Here is a 27,411-nt window from a genome sequence, read left to right on the forward strand (position 1 = left end):
GAGTGTGTGTGTGTGAGAGAGAGAGAGAGAAAGGGAGAGAGAGAGAGAAAGGGAGAGAGAGAGAGAGGAAGGACATAAAAAGATTACACATCAAATGAGTCAATTTGTAGGAAATTCCAGAATAGGAAAATACACAGAGAAAGGGGGAAAGGGGGCTTATTGTTTCCTGGGAATGGGGTTCTTTGGAGGAAGTAGGTGCTAAAGATAAATTACTCTAGAAGTCAGACGTTCTAGACTGTGCTGTCACACCTATGAACAGACTAATGGCCACTGGATCTTGAGTGGGAGAGTGGTCGGGGATGTGAACATCTCAAGAAAGCTGAAAAGAACAGAGGCTGTGTACCAGGCATGGCATACAGAGAAAATGATGCATTTGTTCTTGAAGCCATTGTGTTAAAGAAGACAGGGCTCTGTAGGGAACCAGAGAAGTATCATCAGAACAAGCTGGGGCTCAAGAAAGAAGGGAGAAAGGTATCTCTGAAGTTAAGCAGGCCAAAGAACAAGAGTGGGTGATCCCCTCCAAGAGAGAAGCTGCAGGAGGAGATACAGACAGGTTTCAGAGTTTAGCCAGTCAGGGAGGGGCTGATTAGAGCCAGGTGAACCAACTAAGGACTAGCAAGGACCCTGCCCCAGTCAAAGTCAAAGAGGAGCGTGCAAAGCCAGTTCAAGCTGATGGGCCCAGCTGCTCCTTCATCAATGTGGAATTGAAAGAAGCCAGAGCTAGGCAGACATTCGGGAAGGAAGGGAAAAGGATCCAGTCCAGCAGACCAGGACAGTTTGGTCCTACCTGCTCTCCCTTTCTTCCAGGTACCTTCCTGTGGTCTATCTCTGCCCGCCCTTCGCAGAGCCTGGGTCTATCCCCTTTCCAGCCAAAGTAAGAAGCATTTCTAAGACCTAAATGACTCCTGGGTTCTCCCTTCCAAAGGAGGACTCTAACACTCACGAACCTCTTTAATTTGGTATCTCAAGACCAACATTTGGAAAGGGGTGGAGGGTGTCTCCCGCAAGAAACCTCAGACAATCAGAAACTCGGAGTCCACTGCAGGCCCTGTCTATCCTCATAGGTACCCTCTGTGTGTCTTCTTGGTTATGTGTAACACGGTAGAGTGTAGTCGCTTTGGTTCCCAACCGCCTAGTAAAGTCCCAAAGCACAGGGGTCCAGTGCGTTCTGGGCCGCGGCCGCGGGGGGCGCTGCGCGAGCTGCTGTTAAAGCCCCGTCGCGGGCGCGCGCTCTCAGAGTGAGTCCGGCCGCTGCCCGGCCAAGCCTCGTCCGACTGCCCCGTCCGGGATCCAGGCTTCACGAGTCGCTCTCCGCGCACTACCCACCCGCCCCGGGCTCTGAACCTCGGACGTGCACCTGAGAGCGCGGCCGGAGGTCCAGGCCCGGCGGCGACATGGGGAAATTTCAGTCCAAGCACGGTGAGGTGCGGGCCAGAGCGGGTGGGGAGGGTGGCGATGGAGGAGGGTGCGGGGGCCTCCGCCACTCACTGTCCCTTCCCTCTTCCCCGCGTCCTTCGGCCGCGCCGCAGCTGCAGCAGCCTGCAAGCGGAGAGAGAGCCCCGAAGGTAAGCCCCGGCGCAGCCAGGGCGCGAGGCGGCCCCCGGGCCGGATGCGCAGAGCTCCAAGCTTGGGGCGCGCCTTGCCTCGCGCCCTCGGGTGGGACACGCCATAGGTCTGCGGGAGAGCATGGTCCCGGGGTTCTGGGGACGGGGTGGGCGCCTCGAGGCGGACTTGGCAGAAGCGCACCCCGCGGGGCTTACGGTCTCCTTCCTTCTCCGTGGGTGCCGTGTTTCCCACGCGTCTGTGGGCGGGCCACAGGGGACAGCTTCGTGGTGTCCGCGTATGCGAGTGGTCGCAAAGGCGCGGAAGAGACCGAACGGCGCGCAGGAGGCAGCGGCGGCGTGGAACATCGCGCACGGGACAAGCAGGTAAGTGACCGGGTGGTGGGCGGGGTCGCGCGCAACCGCGGGTCTCCCAGGACTGGGAGAAGTGCCCTAGCTGTTCCTTTTTATCACCGGGAGATACAGAAACCATGACTCAGATGGCTGGCCTGAGCCAGGATAGCCCGTCCCTTCCCAGCATCTGGCATAGTATCTCAGAGGGGGACAGCGTGGAGGTACTGGAATCCCCACGCCCTAAGTTAGGGGTGGATTGATGGCTCCACTTCTCGGTCAGGAGGAGCTGGTGAAGAGGCTATGAGGCAGAGATTGGGATCAGCTGGGACTATGATATTAGTATTCCAGGCTTGAGGCGTCCAAGGTGATGCCCAGGTGTATCTTATTACCACTTACATTTGCTGAGGAGTTCTTGGTGGCCAGCTGATGTCTCTGAACTTCTTGGTTCTCACTGGGAACCTGGGACTCTTGTTCATGTCATGGGAAAGCATACCCTTGGAATCCCCACTTGAGAGCAGTGGTGTTCAGAAAGGGGCACAATTTAGCTGACGAGGAAGTGTGTGTCTCTGGAGTTTGAGGGCCAGAGCATCTTTTCTGGAGAGTGCAGGTGCTTCTGGTGTAGCTGTGGAATTACTAAAGTGAAGCCGCGATCTTGGATTTTGTGTGTGTGTGTGTGTGTGTGTGCGCGTGCGGGCGCGTGTTCTGGCTTGCATTGTTTCCTCTTTGCTTTGTTCTTCTTTCATGATAAGGCCTTTCTAAGGTGGGAAGAGCAGAGTCTCAGCAGGACTGACTTAAGTATCTACAGTCAACAATGCTGTGTTTCCTGGTCTTCCTTATCTAGCTGTGGCCCCTGGCCAGGTCGTACCTGGAGTTGAGGCTCTAGCCCAGTCATTACCCTCACTGGACTCAGGAATTCTTCAGGGTTTCTTTGTGGCTTTGGAGCCTGTCCTGGAACTAGCTCTGTAGACCAGGCTGGTCTCGAACTCACAGAGATCCGCCTGCCTCTGCCTCCCGAGTGCTGGGATTAAAGGCGTGCGCCACCACCGCCCGGCTGGACTCAGGAATTCTTGAAGCCACATTGCTGTGCTGGTGCCTGGCAGCTTGGGCTGTACTAAGCAGCCCTTTCCCAGGTCTGGGAGGTACTCTATCCTCACCTCGTGTCTTCTGTCTGGAAGGTTCAATGGGGACAGTTAGAGTTGGGTCTGTGTCCTTTCTCAAATCCTTCTTTTTACAGTGTCCACTGTTCTGCCCAACTTAGTGTCCTCCCAGGAGCTATACCTTGAAGAGACCAGCCCTGATCACTGCACAGCTTCCACACCATGAACTCCCAGAGGCTTGCAGAGGCTTGCAACAGACCTTTGGGGGACTTGTATCTCCTCGTCTGGGTTCTCATCTGCTCTTTTGCGTTTGACTCTGTTACTGAGCTGCAGTGGTCTGTGCATCTATGTACATCTAAGACAATTTGGGTACCATGTCCTGCCCTGAGTGAGTGGCCATCCTTGCTATTTCCAGAAGCTCTGCAGTGTGGCAGCACCTATGTGGCTCCTTGCCTGGGGGCAATCTAAAAGGAGGAGCACGGGTTTATTAGCAATAACCAAGTGATGGTTTAGAGAGAAGCGTGTGACGTCAGAACTACTGTGGTCACAGGCTTTGAGGCAGGACTGATGGGGCTGTCGTTCAGGGAGCATTGGCTGGTGGCTTTTCTCAGCGTAGATGAGTTGTCATCCATGGGGCTCCGCTTAGGATAATTTCCTTATGTGTGCACTGTTCCACCAGACTATATTTAATTTCTCCAGCTCCCCCTAAAGCTGACAGGAAATTGCACAGAAGACAAGAGTCCCTGTTTTCTGTTGTGAATTAAACACGGATTTCCATTAGCCCGAGGAAGGAGCATTCTGCTCACTCTAGTGGTAGAGTTTTAACTTGGATTCTGAGGGATCTGCTTGTATGAGTTCAGGAGGCCATGAGAGCCGTGTCCATGGACATTCCACAGCTGTCTATAGTTGTAAGAGGAAAGGACAAGGGTGCTTAGCCTGTGGAGGGCTGTGTGTGGTCATCTTGCGCAAACTTGAACTTCACAGTGTGACTCACTACCTCTACCCACATCTATCCCACCATTCTCTGTGTGCTGACGTATCATACCTTTCAGAAGGAGATAACCTTGGAAAATATGGGAGTGAGCAGTGTGAGACCCTGTGGTGCCTTTGGGGGCTGAACTCTAGACCAGGGCTGAATTCGCTGTGCAAGCTTTGGCTTCTAGTTAAAACAAAACAAAACAAAACAAAACAAAAACCCTCAACCCTCATTATCACCTTGTCTACAGGTTCATCAGAACGGAAAAGCTTGCCCACCTATCCTGATTCCTTCTACCTATCTAGAATTCTCTGGAGTCAACTGGAGGACCTAAACCTTTTAGCTCTCCTGGTCCTGCTATGGCAGGGGTAGCCAGGCCATCCCCTGACCTGGACCGGGAGCCACCTCATCTGAAAGCTTACCTCCTTCTGCTAGTGAAAGGGAGATGTTAGCCTTTGAGAAACTCCTCATGTTTTTGTCACAGCCTAGATCCTTTCCTATTCCCAGTCGACATAGAAACATGACACACGGACTGTAAGCCATCTGCAGGGAAGATATGGAGCTCCAGGGAGGTGATGGGATCCTCACCTGCTAAGCTTCAGAGCCCCCAAGAGGAAGCAGTATTTCCCTGGACTACCCACAGAACAGCTGGAAGGGAGGCCCTGGAGGTGCCAGGGTGGAAGAGGGTAGCCGGGCTGTCAATCATCACAGCACATCACTGTTACCCCTCGTTCTCTCTGTGCCCTGAGTCTGGCTTTTGGGACCCAAGTCTGACTCTTGAGAAGTTGGCAGAGAAGTGCATAGTGACCCAGGGCCCACTTTGATGCAGGAACACCAAGGACAATCCTGGGAAAATCTCAAGGAGCACTGAGGCTCCCCAAGATCAAATGGTCAAGGGGCATTGAATCCCCGCCTCTTCCCTGCTTCCGAAGTTGCAGGTGTCTCACTGACCCCCACATAATCTGTGACAAGTGGTTCTTACCCAAGGGGATTAGAATGATCTATCAGAGGCCCCGGGAAACCTTGTCCGAAATGCCTCTGAGAGAGGGGAGACAAAACTGGGCTGCGGACCCAACCTGAGGGAGCTTGGAATAATGTTTCAGGCACATGGCTGAAGTTTACTTCCCACGCTAAACAGAGAAGGGAAGGGAGGCACAGGCCAGTGGGATGTTCCTGTGTTGCAGAAAGTGTTGGAGTCATCTCAGGGGTTAAGGCCTCAAGAAGTAGGCAAATGCCATGCACTCAGTGTCTGACCCAGTCTGGTACTTGTGGGAGGCTCTGGGGCTGCTGTGATGCACTCTGCCACTGAAAGTGCATACTTGGGCTCTGCTTTTGCTCATTGGCCAGCACTCTGCCGTCTTATGACAGGAGCCCTGGGACCGTGACCATGTGAGGCCACAAAGGCTGGAGGGGCAGATTCCTGATGTCTACAGTGGGGAATCCCTCTGTGTGCATTGGTCGTTGGAGCCGTGTTCCCATGGGATTCGAGTGCTCCCTGCCAGGCACAGAGGGAGCAGATGTGTACAGATGTGGATGTGCCCACCTCTGCATCCGAGGAGCGTCATATAAAGTGCCTGGGCCAAGGATCTAAGAATGTGGGGCATTTTGCCCCAGACTGCCACCTAGACTGGCGGGGGTGGTTCATAGACAGCTGGGACTGAGGGTTGTATCTGGGTAGCTTGTCATGTCTAGGTTTCTAAAACAGCTTCAAATCACAGCTGCTGGAGGAGCTAAAATTTTGACTTCCTAGAAGTATTAACTGGTAATTATTCCTCATTGAGATAGTCGATGGGAGATTAACGCTCTTGACCAGAAGTCCTGATCAACCTGAAGCCCTGGTGAGGAGGGGAGGGGTCTGAGGTAAGCTGGGTAAGGCCAGTAGGGGTGGTATAACTAGGAACCATGGCTCTAGCCACATACAGGGAAATGGCCTGGCCTCATGGGCACTCTCCTAGAACTGTGGTCCAACATCGCATGTAGGAACAGGCTGGACAACTTCCCAGGGGCTACAGCTTGTCAAGAGCTTGATATGCAGGCTACATATCAAGACCCAGATGCTTCCCAGCACCAGGTACAGCCCGACTTGCTCTGTAGTCTGGGGGCAGGGATTTGTAGTTTCTGTTTCTTGATAAGCAAGAAGTAGACAGGAACCATGTCTCACTCCCAAGCCTCAGTAATGAGGTCAGGGGTACCCACTGGTCTTCTGCACAGAGGTCATTGAAAATCCTGGTCAGAGTGAACATTGGGAGCTCCAAATGCCACAGCTTACTAAAACATGACTCTTTTTCCTGCTATGGCCAGGAGGCAGGAAACTGTCTCTACCCACAATGCTGTGACTTAGCCGTGTGGCCATGTCTCGTGGCCTCTTCCACATGTCCTGAAGCTCAGCTTAGCTTGTTTTCTGTGGCCTTGACTTCACATACTTCTCATCATCTCAGGATGTAAGGGTCTATAATGGGATATTAGAGCTTGGCAGAAGCTATCCAGAGCTTCTTCCAGACTAGTCCCAGGGAGTCAGTGCTAACCACCTGTAGGAAGGTAGGAAGCCTTGCTCTTAGGAAAGCTGAACCCTGTGGACATAGACCTGTTCTTCCTACAGGCGAGAGGAGCTCCCGGAATGTTGCCTGTATCAGAAAGTCTGTGGTTGAGGACAGGCTTGTGTCACCCCAGGGGACTGTGGGGAAGCTGACCCACAGCAGCTCATGAAGGTTGCTGTTCCTGACTGGCTGGTGGAGAAGTCCTACAGAACCGTGGGTCACAGGAAAGAGTTGTTCATGGAGAAAGCTCGTTTGTATAACCCCTGGATATTTGCTGTATTACTGAGACTGAGGTTAGCATTGGATGGAGCTGCTGTGGTTGCTCTTAGTGTGGGCAGCACTGAACCATTCAGCTCATCCACACAGGAGCTCTGCTCGCCTGAGCCCTTGACAAACAGGGAAGCACGTCAGGACACTTGTACCTGGAAGGGTGTGCTGAGTGTTACTGCTGTGTCTGTCTTCTCTTTTTAGCCTCCTGGTGGGCTTTTCTTCTTACAAGAGATAGGGTCTGACCCAAGAGGTCCCTATCCCTCCAACCCAAGCACTTCTGAGAAATCAGTTCTGTGTCTTGTGAGTTTTGTGGTCAGAGAGCACCCAGGTAGGGCAGGTCCCCAGAATCTGTCCTGGGTTATGTGAGAAAGAGGATGGGATAAGCCCTCATGCTGCACAGAACTGTCTGTGCCCGCTGGGGCACTGTCCATGTGTTTGACCTGTCAAATAGTTGGGAGACATGCTAGCAAGTAGAGGTAGGTGGGGCCCAGGTGGCCATAGCTTCAGGAGAAACATGGGGCTCTGGGCTGGCTACAGGGTCATTGGATCATGTGACTTAAATTAGGCTTCTCATACTTGAGGTGGTATATGGAAAGGTTATCCTCCCAGCCCCCACCCCCTTCCCCGTCCTTTGCTCCGTTGGCTTTCTATGGTTATATTGGGCTGTCAAACACGAATGTCCTCTGTCCACTGTGAGCATCCAGCACAGGTCACAGCTTGTGGGCTCCTCTTGGACTACCCTTTGGAGGCTGATCCTTGGGCTCTATCCTGTTTTATTAACTGAGATTGGAGGGGTAACATTGAAACCTGGCCTAGAACATGGCCTGGCTACTGCCCCAGGCCTGTGACAGGTGAGAATAATTATCCCATGTGCTGGCTACCTCACCAGCTACATCTGTGGCCTGTTAGATACTCTGGCCATCCTGGGCGGAAACACAGCACTGGCTTGGGCAAGACTGACTGGCTCGCTGGAGCTGCTACTGACAGATAAGCTAAGCCTGTTAGTGATCAAAAGCCCTCAGTGCCCCCCAACCTGCCTCACAGCAGGCTGCGCCCCCCTGCCGGGCTGGTGTGTGCTGTAATCAGCTTTCTTCGCATTGATGGGAGATTTGGCAGCATCCGGCTGGCAGCCCTTCATGCCAACATTGAACAAATTGGGTCTGTTCGATCCTGTTTGCCACGCACAGCTGGAATGTACTGATGGCAGGGAAGCCCTGCAGCCAGAAGGATTTGTTTTACTTTTGTTCTGCAGAATCTTCTCAGTTAACCATAGCTAGTTGTGAGCCCTGAAATCAGAGAAGCTAAAAAGCATGTAATATTTTAATACATAAATTCAAACGGAGATTATTTTAACATATCATCAGGCATCCTGGTGGATTGGTATCTAGAGCCCTGTGAAGGATGTTCTGTGTGCTGGGAAGCACAGCCCTTCCTGCTGCTTGTCCCCAGAATGGTAGGTACCGCTAGCCATTGTTGCGGGCGGGGGAGGGGGCTGGCAGGGCCTCCTACCATCTTTTATACCTGTAATGTGAAGTTCCAGAGTTGGTGTGTACACTGAAGGGAAATGAGATATTTGTATCTCCTTGAAGTGAAAGCCTGACCTCATTCTGCCTCTGAGGAAGAACCTGCATGAAATAGCCAACCTGGAAAAATAGGTACCTTTTCCTTCCCAACTCAGGGACCTAGCACAAAGCCCTCACTTGAGAAACCTCCAGTGTTCTCCCAGAGAGACTGAGTACAGATGGCCTGGAAAGACCCTTCCACTACCTTTTCACTCTGTCAGTGTGCTCTCCTGTCCTTCCTGTCCTGTTAGTGCTCTTGGTAGGGAAGTCCTGACTGCTCACCCAAAACTGCTGACTTCATACCCTGCTCAAGTGTCCCCTGACCCATAGCTGACTGGGCTCCTCAACTATACTGGAATTGGGTCTCTAAGCTCTATGCAACTCTGGTTCTTGCCCTCCTGGGGGTGCTCAGAGCCCCCTATATATCTCACCCAGTTCAGGATGTCAAGCCCATGAGTCTCCCAGATGAGTAGGGTGTCCCTGGACTTGGCCTGTCCTTATCATTCCCTGTATAGGTGTTCCCTGGGGCTCCAGCTTGCTGCTCTCTCTTGTTGACTGGCAGGATTAGCCCTCGGGCTCCTATAGTGACCTACTAGGCTGGAGCTGCCTTCTGCTTGCGCCAACTCTAGGCCAGCCTCACCTTTGCTGGGAGTCCTAGAGCCATTTTCCTGGGGTTGGGGAGAGCTACTTTTAATCTGAAGATGACATTGTATTTTGAGAAAGATCAGTGGGGGAAAAGGGAAGCACACTTACACTTGCTTTGACAAATTCCTTGGAAAGTGTGTGTGTGCGCACGCGTGTGTGCGTGTGCACGTGTGTGTGTTGCTCACAGTTGTGTCATAGGGAAGAGTGGGTTCCAGAAGGCTACAAGGATCACTGGTGAAGCAAGCAGTGGAAGAAGGTGAAGCCAAGTAGAGCTTGAGTGAAATGCAGAGTCTAAAATGCTGATGTGAGGCCGCAGAGGGTAAACATGGCCCAGCATGAGGCCTAGAAAGTCGGCACAACACACTGTCAACAGAATACCGGCTGCAGTGGTCACCTTCTAGCAGCCTGATCTGCGTGGACTTCAGGGGAGATAGGGACATGGTAAGGAAGTGTTTGGGGGTAAAAGCAAAAAGTATTCCAAGCAGGTGAGAGAAGCCACATCAGGGGGCATCTGAAGAGATGAATGGTCAAAGAAGAACGGTCTTAGGAATCAGGAGAGGGGTGTTCAGCTGACTACAGACCCCACATGCCAGAGCTTATCCTTAGGACCACTCAGTTCCTACCCCAAGACCTCTTTTGGAAGGAAGCAACTAAGACACAGCAGAGTTAGGCAGTTCACTGAATCACACTGTAGTGAGTTCTGGAGTCTGGACCTAACCTGTGTGAGTCTCCTGACTCCTACCTCCCACCCATGAGCTGCTATCCTGTCCCGAGGTTACTTCCCTGATCAATACCTCAGCCATTACTAGGCTGAAGGAGGAGCTCGAGATACGGGTTTCTGGATGGTTCAGAGGATGCAGGACAGGATGGTGAGGGGACATCAGAGGGAGGTAGCCTTGACAAAGGGTGGCTGTCCAGAGTCACAGGGGCCCTGCCAGTGCAGAAGCCCCAAGGCAGGAGTAAACAGTGCAAATTCCAGGAGGAGGGGAAGTATATACAGAGAACTAGTTACACCTACCTCCTAGGAGCTGCAGTAAACAAAGATGTGTGTACCAACCTTTCTGAGGCTCTAGGAGGCTACTTAGTGTCTGTGACAGGCATTACAGCTAGAAGGGTACTGGAAGCTCTAGGGGAGCAATGACACTCCCCCCCGCCACTGCTGGATTTATGGGGATTCTGGGACCCACTCCATGGCTATGGAGCAGGGAGGTGGTATAACCCTGTCTTTACTTCAGACTTGTTTCAGCTGGTGTTGACTCTGAGAAAAGAGCCTATTGGCACTTTATCCTTGGACCCCTGGCTGTGTTTTGAGCAGTAGCTTGATGGTGTCAGTTGTGGCTGGGCATGATTGGCATGAGGAACCAATGGCATCTAATGATGTTAGGGGATAAAAGCGTCATGCATGCCGTCTGTGGGAAGACCACTGAAATGGTACCCCATCCCTTCCAGGCATAGCAAGGCAGCAGGAACTGGCCATTGGCTTGGCATATTCATATCCTGACAGAAAGGGCATCAGCTCATCTGTGGGGAGGGGAAGCAGGAAAGAAGGTTCTTTGCACTTCATCTCAGGGTTCCTTTCGCTTGTGATGCATAGGGTATAGGACAGGGGTTAGCACAAAACAGGAAGACAGGCACCTGTTTGTATGTTGGGGCTCCTCAGGAAGCAGTTAGGGGAACGGTGGGTACCATATTTCTGCCCATGCTGCAGGGGACCAGAGCCTTGGTGGATGAAGAAACTAAGCCAGAGCTCTCACCTCTCGCTGGCCACCTCCAGCTCTAGCAGCCAGACTATGCTTGGCCAGACCCTTTGGACCTGATTCATATCCTAGGAAGCCCCTGCTGTGTCCAGGCTGTCTACTCTTCTGTGTCTGGATAAACCTGGACTTCCTTCCACCTCTCCCTGCAGCTGCGCAGCCTTCAGCTGCCTGGAGCCGGTACCAATTTCTGAAACAGACTATTAACTAGGAGGCGACCATGTAAGCTTGTCATAGGGACCCCACTAAATTTCCTCAGGGCAGGTTTGGAGGATCTAGGTTTGGCCTTTGTCCCTTTAAGGCCTTCATGCAGCTGCTGCCAGATAGCGTAGCTCTGAGACCCCCTTTGATCTCCACAGCCCAGCCAGGCAGCCGAGCCAGTGAGGGTACATTTCCACAGAGAGCACTTAACAAAAATGAACACCATTTATTGCTTTTTCTGAGTTGTGAGCTCCCCAGGAGCCTGGCGCCGGTTTTTAGCCTGCTTATCTCTGGTAAGAACACCACATCACACAGTACCTTCCAGAGTAAAACAAAAACAGTAACTTAGGGTTCAGGCGTGTTCTCTTCCAGCTTTGGAATTAATCTGCCTTTGAAATGAGAAACATAAAGCTTTAATAGGAATGAAAAGAAACAAAGATGTCCAGTGGGTTTCCTGAGTAGCAGTCTAGATAGCGGAAGCTGTGTGGGGTCTGTGTTAAAAATGAGCGGAGGCCATTTCATCTAAGCAGAGGCAGAGGGAGCTGAGTTTTGGGTTCTGTTTTGTGATTCTGCAACCTCTGTGGCCCGCAAGTGGTCACCATCAGAGAGGGCTGGCCATCCTTGTTGAAAGACGGCTGTGGTTTCAAGCATAACTGAAGAAAGATCATCAGGGTGTAGAGCAAAGCGACCACAGAACACCGAGGACTAAAGCAACGGCAGTGTCAATGTCTAAGATCAAACGGGGAAGTAGTGAGCATGGCTGACGTTAATTAATTCTCTGGGCGAGTGTGTGTGTGTGTGGGAGAGAGTGTGTGTGAGAGGAGAGTAAGAGTGTGTGTGAGAGAGAGGAGAGGGTGTGTGAGAAAGTGTGTGTATGAGTGTGTGAATGTGTGTGAGAGTGGAGAGAGAGACTGTGTGTGAGAGAGAGGGGAGAGAGTGTATGAGTGTCTGTTGTGTGTGTGAGGGGGGAGAAGAGAGAGAGGGGAAGAGTGTGTGTGAGAGAGAGACTGTGTGTGAGGAGGGGGAGAGAGTGTGAGTGTATGTGTGTCTGTGTGTGAGAGGGGGGAGAGGAGAAACGGGGAGTGTTTGTGTATGAGAGAGGGAGAGAAAAGAGGGAGAGGGGAGAGAGTGTGAGAGAGGAGAGAGGACGGAAAGGGGGAGAGTAAGAGTGTGTGTGTGAGAGAGACAGAGAGAATGTGTCTGAGAAAGTATGTGTGTGTGAGTGTGTGTGAGAGAGAGTGGAGAGAGAGACTGAGAGAGGGGGGAGAGTGCATGAGTGTCTGTTGTGTGTATGTGTGTGAGGGGGGAGAGAGTATATGGTGTGAGAGGAGAGTGTGAGAGAGATTGAGTGTGTGTGTGTATGTGTGTCTGTGTGTAAGAGGGGGGAGAGGAGAAAGGGGGAGTGTGTGTGTGAGAGAATGTGAGTGTGAAAGAGGGTGTACATGTAGTGAGTACAGACATGAATATACACAGGCTTCATACACACATGCGTGTATACATTTAATGTGTGTATAGAAAGCACTTTGCTTCAAGGTGGGCCCTCTGTTTCTGTGGATGCCTTGGTTTGCAATGGATTCTTGGGAAGGATGTGGAGTCTCCTCTCTTTGCTGAGGCCTGGGGCTAGTAGCACTCTGCTTTCCCACATGTGTGGGTTAATGTGCATGATACAAGTCACCTGAATCCTTCTCTGAGTGAGGGATAGTCTTAGCCACCAGACTTTAAAAGGAAGCTGCTGACCCCTTATTGAGTATGACCTTCCTCCTACAAGTGGCCAGGGTGCATCCTTGTAATGCGTTCATTCAGTGACTCAGGCACCCTCTTCTGCCTGTCTAATATATCCTGAGAGCTAGCCATGGGCTGTGCTCCTTGGTGCTTGTGGACAGTAGATGGTCAGCTCCCCACAGGACACTATGGCTGATCAAATCCTGCAGTGAATGTGGATCCTTTTAGGGGACCATTTTTGGGGTCAGTGTATTTTGGGGTGAGTGGGTATTGGGAATGTGGCCCATGCTATGTTTTCTATTATTAGTCAAATGATGGAAATGATAGGACGCTGGTAGGAACAGGAGGAAGAGGATGACGGAAATATTTGTATTTTCTGGCCTGGACAGAAAATGGTGGAGGGCAAAATACTGGTGTGAAGGATGAGTGTGTGTTTTAGGAAACCGTTACTCTCCCAGCTACCCATCTTTTATAATTCCAGGTTTTGGTTATCATAAAATTCCTGATGAAAATGGTCCAATCCCCCCAATTAAAAAAATGTGTAGAGCAAAAACACACTGCAGATCTTAGAAGAAAGCAAGATGCTAAAATGCACTTGCTGTGTTCCCTTCCTGTGGTGGCTTTGGAGTCATTGTCCTTAGACATCTTGTTTTGGATTCAGGCACTCAGGACCTCATGGCCCTCAGCCCCTGCAGGGGACCGCCAGGCACCGCAGGAACTGCTGGGCCCCTACTGCACATGTGTCGGAATTATTAAGCCCATAAAACTAGATTGTCACATCTGAAACTGTTTAGCTGCTGAAACTGAGACGGGACTTCAAAGCTGGCCAAGCGTTTCCAGACAGACGAGCGGGCTGGCACCTGGAAGTGAAATTCCAGCCCCTGGCGGCAGGCAGAGTGGCCTCCTCACCTTTTCCTAAGAAAACACTGTTCCTCAGAGCCTAGGGCTAGATGCCACACCTGGAAACCTATTTGAGGAACAAGGTCCCTGCATTTGAGGACTTTCAAAGCCATCGTCACCCGGGGTCCACAGCTTCCCGGCTCTAAGGGTGTCTACAGCCTACTTTCCCCTCTCCTGTCTCCTGCTTCTCCCTACTCTTTACTCCACTGGTACCTCCCCCCTGCAGCCTCTTCCTTCATTTCCCTCTTGACCCTGCTGGCTCTGGCACTGTGACGACCCTGGCTTCAGTCGTGTCCTTCAGGGCTGACCCATGGGTGATGCCCTGAACTCCAGATGCCTGAGGGATGCCCACATTAATCCCCCAAGTGGCCTCCAAGCAGGAGCCCAGGTGTTCTTCTGGTTCCCTTGGCTCTCCTGAAGGCCTTCAGGTGCTTACAGCATACACTTGGGGTCCTACTGGCTGCTGTCACGTACTCCTCCACCCCTTGACCCCCACAGACATGGCGTGACTCTCACATAAGTCCTACAGTTGTCTTCCCACCAGCAGATGATTCTAGCCTGGGCTCACCCCCAGCACCAGTCTTAGAGTGACCAGGACTGACACTGCAAACTTTCCCAAATGCTGTAGGAATGCCACACCCAAAGGTCATCCTGGTGGCCTCTGTCATGTTGCTGGAGAGTTCTGTGGCTGGGTAGAATGGCTGCAGGGGTCTGCCAGGAACTAGGTTAATGATGGTCAGGAGCTAATTTTGGAGTGAACAAATAAAAACCTATCCTAGTACTTGGCAACCATGTGTTCTAGACCACACACCCTTCACAGAGGCCCTGTGGTGCCAGCTGTCCTGTTGGGCACAGCTCTGTACAGTGGCCTCACCTTCTGTCTCCTCTCGAGTACCACTAAATCCCCACTTGTTTCTCTCCCCGACCCTGCCTGGTTTTGCCTCTGTATTTTTTTTTTTTTAATCTGACTATCTGTCTCTCACCTGTCCCTCCCCACAACCTCACCCCATCTCTAAGACATTTGGCAAGGTCTGGCCATTCATCCTAGTCTCTGTTTGAGGGGGCACACAACATCAACCTTGAAACTGATAGGTGGGGCCAGTGCTTCCACAAGCATAAGGGTTGTGGGCCAAGCGGAGATGTGGACTTAGTCACAGAGAATAGGATTCTATAGGAGCTGTCACTGTCCATCCCTCCACTAGAGGCATGACTTATTGCTCTACCTGAGCCCGGATTCTTCTGACCTGGCTTCAGGAAGGAAGATGTGGTCTTATCTCTTGGACTAGTCACCCAGATAGTTTTCTAGACAGGAGCAAATATTTGCCCCCTAGAGAAAGAAAATTCTCAGAAGCTGGGTGTGGTGATGCATGCCTCTAATTCCAGCACTTGGGAAGTGGAGACAGGAAGGCCAGCAGTTAGATACTGTCCAGCCCACAGAGGCCCTTTCTTAACAACCCATTAAAAAGGAATCCTATAGAGGAGCCTAAGGAGAGTTCTGGCCTCTTTGAAAGAACCTGCATGTGTCCACCAGCATGTCTGGCTTTCACACATCTGCTTTGGGAGCCCAGACGTCTAGCAGTTGCCCCTTCTCTCTTCTGGAAAGAGGATGATATGGAGAAGCTTGGTTTCTAGAAACTCTGAGACAGGTTTAAAGAAACCTTATCTCTTGGTGCCAGTTTGCCTCCAGCAGCCCAGTGGTATACCCTGAAGAGTCAGGTGATTGGTGACTGACAGCTACACTCACCTGACCCTCGCACGAGGCCCAGGTGAAGACAGTGTTCTCGTGTGTCCGAGTCTGGGGGACACTTCGGGCAGTGAGAAGCCAGCACACAGTTATCCCGAGGCCCATCTGCTCTGTACTTATTCTCAGAGCTGCCTCAGAGTGGGCATTTGGAAGACACTGAGGCCCTGCAGGTTCTAGTAGGTGATATGATCCAGGAGCATGACCCTCTTTCAAGGACAGGTGTGTGCCACCATCTGATTCTGCTGTGTGCTGACTTAGGGAACTAGGACTCTGGGTTTGTTTGAAAACGTCCCCCACTCGCTGCTGCCACCAAGCGGCAATTATAGGGAATGCTTATAGACTTGTGACCTGAACCAGCCCTGGGCCTCTTACCTCCTGAATTGGGATGATGGAACAAGGCAGGGTTGTGGAGAACTGTGAGCCCCTCATTTTGGGTGTGAATAAACAGGTTTTTGTAGGATGTGGACTATTAATGTAGCCATCAGGGCAAGTTAATCCCGAACACAACATAGATGCTTTCCACCTTATTTATGGGCCATGTTCCCACTGTGCCATGGGCCCCACCATCACCTCACTGGTCTCCAGTGGCTAGGAGAGCACCCATCAGAGACTGGAGCATAAGATGGTGATGTTTTAAGGGCAGCCAGCAGGGCCTGGGATAGAGTGGGTACTGGGTCAGACACTGAAGAGATGTGCAGAATGCTAAACTGGAGTTTCATCAGGTATTTGGGGTCCATACTGACCTGGACAGGGCCAGACATCGGTGTCTAGCAACTAGAGTTTAAAGAGATGTAACACTGGACCTGAGAGGAATGGCTTCAGAGGCCAAAGCAAGGAGGGTCTGGAAGAGGAACCGAAGTGAATGTCATTCTCAGGTCCCCAGACTCCTCACAACAGGGGTGGGTATTGTCTGCCTCTGACTTGGCTGTATTGGGGAGGGGGCTCCATTTCTGGCCAATGGCCCGGCACAGGTTTTATATGATGTAATTAAAGCCCTTGGCTCTTCTATTTAACTAAAGCAGCTCAGATTAAAGGGCATTTCTATGTAGGCAGGACAGATTTGACTTAAATCACCAGGCAGAGGCCAGAATTACCCCACAAACATTCATTTTCTTCTTTGATCCAGGGCCTCTGCAGCCACCCCTGGGCTAGTGCTTAAAATCCTCTATGTTCTGGGGTTTGGTGTATGCTGACAGCCTGCTGCAGTGGCCCTGCCCACACGGTGTGGCCTTAGTCAATTATAGCAGCCCTGTCCTATTATTGTAGCCTCAGGAATGTCCCAGGAGACCAGCCTAGAATTTGTGTAGGATCTTTTTTCTTGTATCTTATTTTTTCTTTTCCTTGCTGTGCTGGGCTTTGTACCTAGAGCGGTGCATCCCACGCAAGCTGTCTTCCACTAGACCCATCCCAGCTCTCTAAATTCAATCTCCTTGTTTCTCCATCTACCTGTACTTTTAAAGTCCATGCAAAGCTCCACAGCCTGGCACTCAAAATTTTTTTTAAAATAAATGGAAGGTATTCATGAAAGCTAGTGGTTCCAGCCTGACACACAGGATAAAGAATGGTATGCTGTTATAGTAAATCAGAGACTAGTAACCCTAGGCTCTAGCCTTCAGCTGTATCTCTACCTTGGGGTGCTGTACCCACCTATTTCTCAGATGAGATTTATCTGTTGAAGGATTCAAGCTGTGACCAAGAGCGAATGGCCCTGGAGTTCCATGGGGGAAGGGACTGAGAATCTTGGGGATCCTCTCTCTCACTTGTACCACTTTATAGGCCCGTCCTGGAAGCAGGTGCAGGTGATCAGGAGATGCCCATCTTGGCGTTTGCTCCACCTGCCCTTGCCCCCATCATTTAACGGTGGCTCGAGTCTCCAACCCTCTCCCTGGCATCAGCCAGCTTGGGTTTCCCTGCATAACTGCATTTTTCCAGCAGTAATCTACAACCCCGGGATTTGTAGTCAGACAGAGGACCCTGGATCTGTCCAGGATAAAGCTGAGTCTGGGAGGTCCATGTCCTTAGATTCTCTGCCTCACAGAGAGCTGGAACTAAAGCTTTACAAGTTGCTATGATTTCATCTTATGTCACATGGGGTGAACTGGCCCTAGTCCCTCTAGGCTTGGGTCTCCAGTCTCAGAAGGACATGGCACTGTGCACTGTAAAACTCCTTGCACTTCAGTAAAATCAGATCTTCTGAGCCTTGAGTCTGTGGCTATTCGGTCAGTGAATGAATGAGGATGCCTACACCTTTTTAAGAAGGTACTCCCGGCTGTCCTGAGACTTGCTAAGTAGGGCATGCTGGCCTCAAACTCAGAGAACCTCTGCCTCTGTCTCTGTCTCCCAAGTGGTGGGATTACGGGTGAATGCTACCACACACAGCTAGAAAGGGGACTTTTTAATAATTATGTTTTCCCATTAAGACGATCTCCAGTGTAATCCCCTAAATGACATCCTAAGAATAAGCTATATAGGGAGCCTCTCCCTAATGGTTCCCATGAGTTGGGAGGTCCAGAGAGAGATGATTGAGGTATTTATGAGATGCAGATATGAGCAGGGTCTTCTCTACTTCCTGGTCCTAGTCATTCACCCTTGACCATTTTGATCTCCTGTCATGAGGGCCCCTGAAATGCTGTGTTTCCCAAAATCAGTTGCACAGCCCCCCAAAAAAAAAAAAAACCTAGGGAGGAGCTCCTCCCTCTTCCCCCTGCTGCACTCTGGGGTTCAGGAGCCCAGCACTGGGTTTGTCCTCACCAACCTCGCATAGCTGGTACCCAGAATACAGCTGTTCTCCCATTTCTGGCCCTCGCACCTGAGCGTTTCTGGTATTCCTCTTCCACACATTCTGCACCACAGTCAGCCTGTTTACTCAGGCTTGGGCCTTTTCATGGCTATTGTCGTTTGCTACTAGAGGCAGAATGCTCTCCCCACTCCATCACAAGGCATCAGGTTTTTACATATGCTCTGCCAGTTTGAGACCTGTGTCCTGCAGAACCCACAAGGTGGTGCTAGGCAGCCTGCCAGGCATCCCACATTTGCCACAGTGAGGAATAGGGTGAGAGGTATTTCTTGGTTCCTGTGGTCACTGACAGAGTAAGAATGTGCAAAACTGTACCTGGAATACTCAGTTTTCATAAAATTGGGGAACCTTGTCTTTCTTCTGCTTCCAGCTACAAACCAAAAGCATCCTTTGGCCCATGTTACCCCTAGGGACATTGTCATCTGGCTGATTGGATGGGTCTTAGCTCAGCTTTCCATCTACTTGAGGCCTCTCAAAGCTTTGAAGCCACCTGGAGTCAAACATAAATGCCAGGAAACTGGTGGGAAATGCTCCTGGGGGCCCTGAGAGCGGGGCTGGGGGCTGCGAGTTCCCCCACCACGAAGGGTCCTTTGATTACAGATGGCTTCCATGGAACATTTTATATTTCCTTTCTTGTAGCCTTTGCTTCTGTGGATTATTTACAAGAACCATGTGAGCTTTTGTTCTGCAGTTTTCTTGGCTTAAACATCGCTTGGATGTGTTTGAAGTCCTTCCCATTTTTCCATAACTGGTCTTGAGATCTGCTGTGGGCCAAGGGAGTTTCTTGGCAGCCAACCTTGCTCCTCAGTCCAGGACTGGAGGAGACAGTGGCCCCTCTGCAGCTCCAGTGAATGCCATCCTGAGTTGATTCCATGGGTGTACCATAGGGGCAGTGTTAATGCCAGGTAGGGTTCTTGGTCTCAAGCCTTATATTTGGGAGCTGGCTATGTTAGGGCTGAGCTACAGGGAGGTCCCAAGTCTCACTTTGGAAAGTGGGCTTTGCTCGCAGACAATGAGGCTCAGTTCTGGAAAAGACTCCAGCACATGGTCCTTGTATGTTCTGTTGTATGAAGCTGGGATGGTGTATGGGGGCCTACAGATTGAGAGGACTTCCCAGGTCTGATGCTGGCGTCTATTCAGGTCTCAGCCTCAAGAGCTCCAATCTGTTGTCTTCCTTGACTGAGCCTCATGGTCATGTTGCCCTGTTCTTTTGCAGGAGCTGCCCAATGGGGATCCCAAGGAGGGGCCTTTCTGGGAGGACACAGGCTCTCTAGAAGGTGAATCCAACTATAGCAAATGCTCCAGACTTCACCCTGACCTTAGGGCTCACACCACAGAACCCTCAATACTGGCATACAAGAGCCAGGATCAGTTGGTTCCTACTCTACCAGGCAGGAATCTCGGATCAGTGGAAGCAGCAAAATGTTGAACCACAGTATCCCCACACACTTGTTCACTTAGTGTTTGTAGTTTTAGGACTGAACAGGGAGGCTGGGCTTCATGGGATGGTGCTCTTGAATTCTGAGCTAACATGATTAGGACTTGTCCGCCACTCCACACTGTATTAACTAAACATGCCACTTGTGACTTGTCTTCCTCTGCTGAGCCTTATGGTCATACGAACCCCATCTGAGTCACTATCATGTGTGCATCTTTGGTAGAGTCACCCCACACAGAAATGTGGTAAGTTCGTCCAGTCTGCTAGTAGGTGCAAAGGACCCGCCCACAGACCCACCTTCAGACAGCAGCTGAAGCCCAGAGGGGCTCCCAGATCTGCCTGCTAAAAGTCAAGCCCTGTATCCTCTTAGCTCAAACCTGGACAGACACCTGACTGATGGCCCTGGGCCTCTCTCCTGAGCAAACAGCTTGAGACCCAGGACTATGGGAAACTAGCATACAGGGAGTCAGGGGAGACAAGACCACTTGGCCATCAGATAGCCCACGTGTCCTTATAAGTGGGTTCCGAATTGAAGGTGTTGGAAAATGACCACGAGAATGGGGAGAAAAGTCTGGTGTGGACTCTGCATTGGAGATCACTCTTACAATCTTGAAGATCCTTCTGCTACCCCATCTTTAGTGTTAGCCTAGAGGAGACAGATTGCTCACTGGGGGCCACTATGGGATACATGTGCAGCAAGGGCTTACCAGGTTGAGGCTAACCCAGGTGAGGCCTCTCTCTACTTTCCTATTCTACAAGAGCATCCTTAGCTCAGGGCCTTGCAGAACAGAAGAGAGCAGATAAAGTCAACCCATTTCCCCTGACCTCATGCTACTCACATGGAAGAAGCCTCTGCCTCACCTCCTCTTGTTCCCTTAGTTGTGCTGCCCCCTGAGAAGTCTGAGGGCCATGAGGGCCAGGGCCAGCTCTTCAGCATGGATGATGGGGAGAAGGCAGCCACCCATGAGGGCCCGTTAAGAGTCAACAAGAAGCACTTGAACATTGATGTAAGTCCTCTCCCTACAGAAGGGGTCTCTAGGAGCCAGGATGAATAGTGATGGCCCTAAATGGGGACCATGGACATTCCAGCCCTGGGGTCTCCTTAGCCTCCCTGAGACCTTAAAGCAGGACTAAAATGTGCCGCTCTGGTGGGCTGCATGGTATTGCTGTGGACCTGGCCATGCTGGGCAGATGGGTCTCCATATGTCATGGCATCCAGCACTACTGGACGGGGAATAACAGTGGGATCTCCTACCCCACAGGCAAGGGAGCAAGAACACTTGGTTCTAATTCCTCTTACTCAAAAGTGGTCCTCTGTATCTGTATGCACAGGGACAGATACCACCAGGGAGAAATGGAGTCATAAGGCATAGTTAGTACATCACTGGGGTGGGGGGTGGAGCTGGGCAAGGACAGGGGTTGAGGGTTGCAAGCCAACTGCCCTTCAGCTTCTTTGTCCTGGCTGGAAACTAGGAAGACCCACAGCTGGCTTCCTAGTTTCCTATCCCGGTGTACCACCTACAGGCCCTCCAGTGTGATGTCTCTGTGGAAGAAGACAACCGCCAGGAGTGGACATTCACACTGTACGACTTTGACAACAGTGGGAAAGTCACCAGAGAGGTAGTGTGCCCACATGCATCAAACCACCCATAAGATGAGGGCTCAGGTCAGGGTGCGGCCTCTTGAGATGCAGAACCAGTCTGGTTCAGTAGACAGATGTCTGAGTTGTCAGAGAGACAGAATGAGTCTTGGGAGGAAAAGACTAGAACTTTCCTGAGATAGAAGGGGAAGCGGATAGGAGACCCACTTTTATAGCCTCTCCTAGCTGGTATCTCTTTTCTCTGAAGTCTACACATCTCCTTATCAAGTCCAGCATGGCCTTTCTCTATAGCTGTGATGTCCCTAGACCAAGCCTTGGTGAACAACCCTTCACAGGGCAGCCTGAGTTCTTGGAGTGTCCCTGCTCCATTGAGCTGTGTCCAGGAGAGACAGAGGAAGCATCTGGATGTGACATTCATGCTGGAAAGCTTACTTGCTTGTTTACCTAATTTTGGAATGTAAAAGATATGGCTTTAGAGACAGAGAGCAGGGCTACCTTTAAGCCAGGCATGACATCTTGGGGGCAATTCTGGGCATAAGGTAAGGCAGTCTCTGATGGAGAGTAAGTGGACCCAAGGTGCCTGCTGTAGCTAGGTGGTGAATACATGCTTGCTTAGTAAAGAAGGTCTCTTGAAATCTGTCATGTTGGTCCCAGGACATGTCCAGCTTGATGCACACCATCTATGAGGTTGTTGACACCTCTGTCAATCATTCCTCGGGCAGCAGCAAGACCCTGCGAGTGAAGCTAACTGTCAGCCCTGAGCCCTCCAGCAAGAGGAAGGAATGTCCTACTGGCCAAGGTGAGGGGTCTATGCCAGGAGCCTTCCTGTTCAGATGTCACTGTCTCTATGAGCACTGCCCCTCAGACAGGCCTGTACAGGGTGGGCTGCTCCTACAACCAACCACCTGATTTATGCTTCACACTTGCTCTTCCCCGGAGCACTTACCTCTCCACCACTGACCCCTGGATATCAGCCTTGTTCATGTCCCCTAACTGCTTTCACTCAAAAATTTTGTTTCCACAATGTTCCAAGCAGGACCTGGTACCTGGCAGTGGACAAAACTGTGTGCTCAGTGAGTGGATGGATGAGCAAGAAAAGTAATTCATTAACAAAGGGCAGAGTAGTGTAGACCTCCATCCCAAGCACTTGGGGTGCAACAGGGTTAAATGTTCAAGGCCAGCATTGGTCATGGCGTGACTGCGTGTCATAAAATATGACAATAAAACAGAATGAGTGGATGGACGGATTCATACGACATGGAGAATGAGTGGGTGAAGGACAGGCAGAAGGATGTCTGAGTCAAAGCAAGGATCAGCAGGTACGTAGGGCATGAGCAAATGGATGCACTGTGAGGCAAAAAGAACACCTTTCTTTTAGACCGGGAGTCCACTCGTGGCAGAACAGAGAGTGAGCTCACAGAGGACCCCCGAGCGGCTGATAGAAGGCTGTCTACCTACAGCAGGTGAAGTGTGGGGTCAGGTGGTTGCATCCTGCAGGCCTCCCCGGGGTTCCTGTCAGGAAGCGTGGGGAAATAGGTAGGCACTGTGTGCTGTGAAGGGTGATATACCTGGGTGAGGTTGAGCACCATGCTATGCAAAAGGAAGCAAGCAGGGGCCATTGTGGCCCCAGTGAGGTGCCTGGGGGGGATCCTGGGTCCTGGTAGGCTGCCATAATGAGCTGTGAACCTTAATTCTCTGGACAACATATATAACCCAACGGCTTCCCTTCTGCCTTCTTTAGACGTGGGCACTAGTCAAAGTCCCCACTTCCTCTCCTAGACAACCATCCACCTCCACAGGCACTCCTGCCACACGTCTGAAGCTCAGGCCTGTCCTCTCTACTCCACACAGGAAGCCCAATGCTGATGCCCAGCCCTGCTCTGTACGAGTACCCTACTGTGTGGATGAGAACACAGAGCGCAGGAACCACTACCTGGACCTTGCAGGCATCGAGAACTACACATCTAAGTTTGGTCCTGGTAGGTATTAGAGGACCCCACCTCGGACCTGCCCTCTTGGTGTAGATTCCTCCCTAGAGGTGCAGGCAGGCAGGGGTAGGCTCTGGAATTCCAACAGTGCCGGGTCTCAGGTGTCCACACCCCGCCTGGGCATCCCATCATCCTTTGCGTAGATGTGAACTCACACTTACCCTCCAGCCACTGGCAGGGACCTGGAAAGCAAGGTGGTTAAACATCCAGGTGTGTGTATATGAGGCATGCCTTGGCTTAGGGAAAATGGAGTTTTCCAGGATTGGAAAGCTCCGGAGCCTTCCAGGATTGCCAGCTTGTGTATAAGAGGCGGACAGCCAGTACTGTAGACACTTGTACTGCTCTACTCAATGTTCCTTTCTGATGCTGTGCATCCTGTAGCCTTTAGATTCATGAGCTGCAGCCTGGCAAGTCCCCCACTAGCACCCATTCCCACTAGGCATTTCTGGGGTCCACTTGTGACAGTATCTCTGATAAGTCCCTCCAATCTGTTCCAGATAACCTGGGCTAGAGGTCCCTGGTTGGAGCTGATCCTCACCTGGGAGGGGCTGGCTCTGTGTGCTTAGTTCTAGAGCTCCAGTCCTCTGATAGGGGCATCTGAAGAGGTAGACGGGGATCCAAAGAGTTTACTGGGGAGTTTGACCACAAGTAGGCCCCCCTGTACTGAGGGCACTGAGCAGGGCCAACCTTAAGGGTCAAGTATTTCATGAAGCTGCAACCAGGTTATTCTGGAAGTCTGTTCTCTCTCTCTCCTCTCTTCCTCCTCTTTCCCTCTGGGTGTGTTATGGAGAGAGGGAAGGGGGGCATATCAATGAATTAATTCTGGTCCTTCACTGGAGTGTTTCTTAATAGGACACAACTTTCTGATGTCCCCTCATGTCCTAGACAGAGCCCTGACTATGCCAGTAGAGAATCTCTACTAATAGGACCCACAACAGGAATAAAGGGCCAGCTGAACTGGGCAGCAAGTTGCCAGGGTGGCCAAGCCTCTTTAAAGAGTAACACAGTGATATCCAGGATCCTTAATGTGGGGCTGACTCCCATCTGGAATGTAAGATAGATCTGGTACTGAGTTTGGGGCATCTGGCCACCCAGTTAGCAGGTCACTTCTGTTGCAAACCCACAGTGCAGGTATGACTTGTGCCCCAAGCCTTACTCTGGGCCACCACTGTGTCTTGTCCTTAGGGTCACCACCTGAGCAGGCCAGGCAAGATCATCATGGCAGGGCCACACACATTCCAAGCAGGTCCCGATCACAGGAGTCGGATGCCCATGCTGTATACCACCGCAGGTCCCAAGTCCTGGCTGACCATGTCGTACCAACTAATGAGTCTGCTGTCCGGGTCCTGGCTGCACAACCCCGGCTCAAGGGGCAAGAGAAGCAGTTCCTCAGGTCACCCAAGGGTCCAGGAAAACCTCTTGGGGCAACAGGCAGCAGCAAGCCAGGGAAAACACTCAGCTATTGCCTACAGGCTGTCCCACTGCCCCAGGGTGCTCAGGATGGCCACCACCTTCCACAGCCCCCACCACAGCCTCCACCTCAGCCCTATGGTCACAAGCGGTACCGTCAGAAGGGCAGAGAAGGCCACTCGCCACTCAAGGGACATGGCCAGCCGACCATGGTGGAACATGAAGTGGTTCGGGACCTGCCTCCCATGCTGGGGCCCGAGGGCTACATGGTGCCTGTGATCCAGAGGCATGAACACCACCATCACCATGAACACCACCACCACCACCACCACCACCACTTCCACCCATCCTAGCACCCAAACAAGTACTCTGCCCACATGCCCTCAGGGACATAGAGCAGGTACTGGCATGTGCCCAGAAGAGAGTACAGCATTCCCTGGCCCAACACCCAGCTGCAGATGTCGAGATGGCACCAGGCTGGATATTCATGGACAAAGCCTTCCTATCTCCATGCCATTTGGATACCAGCACATTTGATGCAGCTGATGGCTCCCAGTAACAAGTGCTCCTGTGTGATTCAGACAGCCCGCATGTGAGGACAGAAAAGCATCAGCTCTTACTTTTGCTGCACACCGTGCTCCTGGGATGTTCGAGAGACTGCACCTAGACACTCTTCGTACCCTTTGACCTTTGGGTGCCCTGCATTGTTCCTGGCACAAGGCCAGGAGCCAATGGAGATGGAAGCGTTCTGTGGGGTTTATTCATTATAAAGTCCGCAGGCTGGGCTTGCCAAGTGGTTCTTCAGTGCACCTTAGTTTCCCACATGATGTCAAGCAAAGAAAACAAAGAGGGCAGGGTATCAGCAGATGTGGAGGGGGCATGAGTGAGCAGAGCGGCAGGGTGATGTTTAGCGGGCAGCACAAGGCTTGGTCTCCAGAGCTTCCAGCATCCCAGGTAGATGCAGAGAAGACACAGACAGGTTGAGAAGGATCAGCTACCACGCTGGAGGCCCTCACCTAGGCTGTGCTCATATTCTTGTACCATAGCCAACTGACACCTAAGTGTCCCTTCTACGAGGGCTGCAAGGGTGTGGGAACCTTAACAAGCCATGGTCTTTTGACTCCACCAGAACAGGATCCTGTAAAGGCAATTTTTACCTCTCGTTGAGTTTGTACAGGTGGCATTATGCCTTCTTAGCATATATGAAATAGTGCATTCTGTAACATGCCATACCTTGTATTAAAACAGACTTTTCTGAGCGCTGTGGTCAGTCTATCTATACCTTGTAGCTACTGGTGAAGATGACAGGTACGTGTTATGAAGGCTGAGTGCTGTAGAACCATCTTGGCTAATGTTGGTTGATGTTCACAACTCCATAGTAATTCTTCTAAGATATATATTTGGATTGGTCTAAGGAAAATCAGAACCCTAAACCTAGAATTCAGCTCATGCTAACAGGAACACTGGCACCATATCCACCATGGCCACGGCTTATGCAGACTGCTGAGAAGCAACACTTTATCCTCTCTCCTTAAACACTAAACCCTATGGAACTCCTGGAGATCTGAGTGTGACGTCTCCCGTGAGCTGTCTCACATGCATAGGAGCCCTCAGAAGGCTACTGCTGCTGGTCACTTCACAGGTAGAAATCACACACATGCTCCTGAATACCAAAAGACTAGCGTGTGCCACCCTTACGTCATGGATGTGGAGATGGTACACATGTACGGCTCCATCACTCACACGCAGCAGAGGGACTGAGCAGGAATCATCATGGCCACCCAGCTGGTTACTCAGAATACAGCATTCAGGCCGAGAGATATCACACAGGATATCCCAATGACACCTTGGGCCATGGTTCAGCTGAACACCTAGAAGTGGGGAGATCCTGCCAAGCAAGTCAGAACGTTATGTTTTAGAAATTCAGGGCAGGTAGAAGTCCTAATAAACTCGTGATAAAGGCCAAGCACCCACTACTATGAGAATGTTAAGCAGAGGAGTCCATACCACTCCATCCAGCTTAAGGACCAAGCCTTAGATAGCAGGGTTCTCCGTGGCAGTGCTACATGTACAAGGCTGGGCTACATGTATGAGGCTATGCTACATGTATGAGGGTAGGCTACATGTATGAAGCTTACAGAGATGGGAAAGCATTTGTAAACAAAATGAAAAAAGAAAAGCCAAAACAAAAGTCAGCTCGTTTAGATAACTATACATAGTGAGACTGCCTCCCTCATCCACCCCCGATTGCTTGTGGATGAGGTCACTAGTGTCTGCAAATGTAGTTGGGGATGGTGGGTCTACTGAGGTGCAGTAACTTGGCCAGGGTTGACGCAGGGACTCCATGACCATCCAGAAGTAAAACCGCAGTGTGATATTTAGTCTACTCTGCGCCGGGTACCAGGACGGTGTCTCCGTGGGGGTTGGTGGCACCTGGCGACAGGAAAGGGTGGCTATTGTCAGGGAAACAAAAAGGCCTGGGTTGTGTTAAGTGAAGGCTGAAGTTGCTGTGTGTTCTTAGAACTGAACATCCTGATATCTGTACATTCCCAAATAAAAACCATCAAGGGAACAACAAAGGTGTTGCCAAGAAGCCCCTTTCTCAGCAGGCACCCCATCACTTTCAGGATAAACCTTTTGACTCTGGGTTCTAGTCACATGCTCTTTCTCAATGTGATCTGGGTTTCTGCTGCCCTGAGCTGGCCATATACTCTGTTCACACATCAAGGTCTCTTAACTTCCTTTTCCTAGAAAATTCGGACATATGTAGGATCCATGATCCTTTAAACCTCTAGGACTGCTCTGTCTCTCCAGGGCTCAGACCAGGGTTCACAGACACTCTGCTGCTGCCTGCTACCAAGACAAGTTCTGAAGG

General features: G+C 51.3%; 2 protein-coding genes across 2 annotated transcripts in view; one reads left to right on the forward strand and one right to left on the reverse strand.

The window, feature by feature from the left end:
- The first annotated feature begins 256 nt into the window (after positions 1–256).
- Nkd2 (NKD inhibitor of WNT signaling pathway 2) lies at positions 257–25,795 on the forward strand. Its single transcript, XM_050145561.1, has 10 exons — positions 257–1,419; positions 1,530–1,565; positions 1,819–1,928; positions 19,317–19,377; positions 20,418–20,545; positions 21,063–21,158; positions 21,793–21,937; positions 22,517–22,601; positions 22,990–23,117; positions 24,312–25,795. Exons 1-10 carry the CDS (start codon positions 1,395–1,397, stop codon positions 24,887–24,889), a joined length of 1,392 nt encoding a protein of 463 aa, XP_050001518.1. The 5' UTR covers positions 257–1,394; the 3' UTR covers positions 24,890–25,795.
- Positions 25,321–27,411, reverse strand: part of Slc12a7 (solute carrier family 12 member 7) — an 86,442-nt gene continuing 84,351 nt past the window's right edge. Inside the window, exon 25 of the transcript XR_007592370.1 lies at positions 25,321–26,969. The gene's annotated coding sequence lies outside the window, so the exon portion shown is untranslated. The remainder of the gene's footprint in view (positions 26,970–27,411) is intronic.

The sequence above is a fragment of the Alexandromys fortis genome, unplaced genomic scaffold, assembly GCF_014885135.2.
Source record: "Alexandromys fortis isolate MF-2015 unplaced genomic scaffold, M_Fortis_MF-2015_v1.1 scaffold_50, whole genome shotgun sequence".
Lineage (NCBI taxonomy): Eukaryota > Metazoa > Chordata > Mammalia > Rodentia > Cricetidae > Alexandromys > Alexandromys fortis.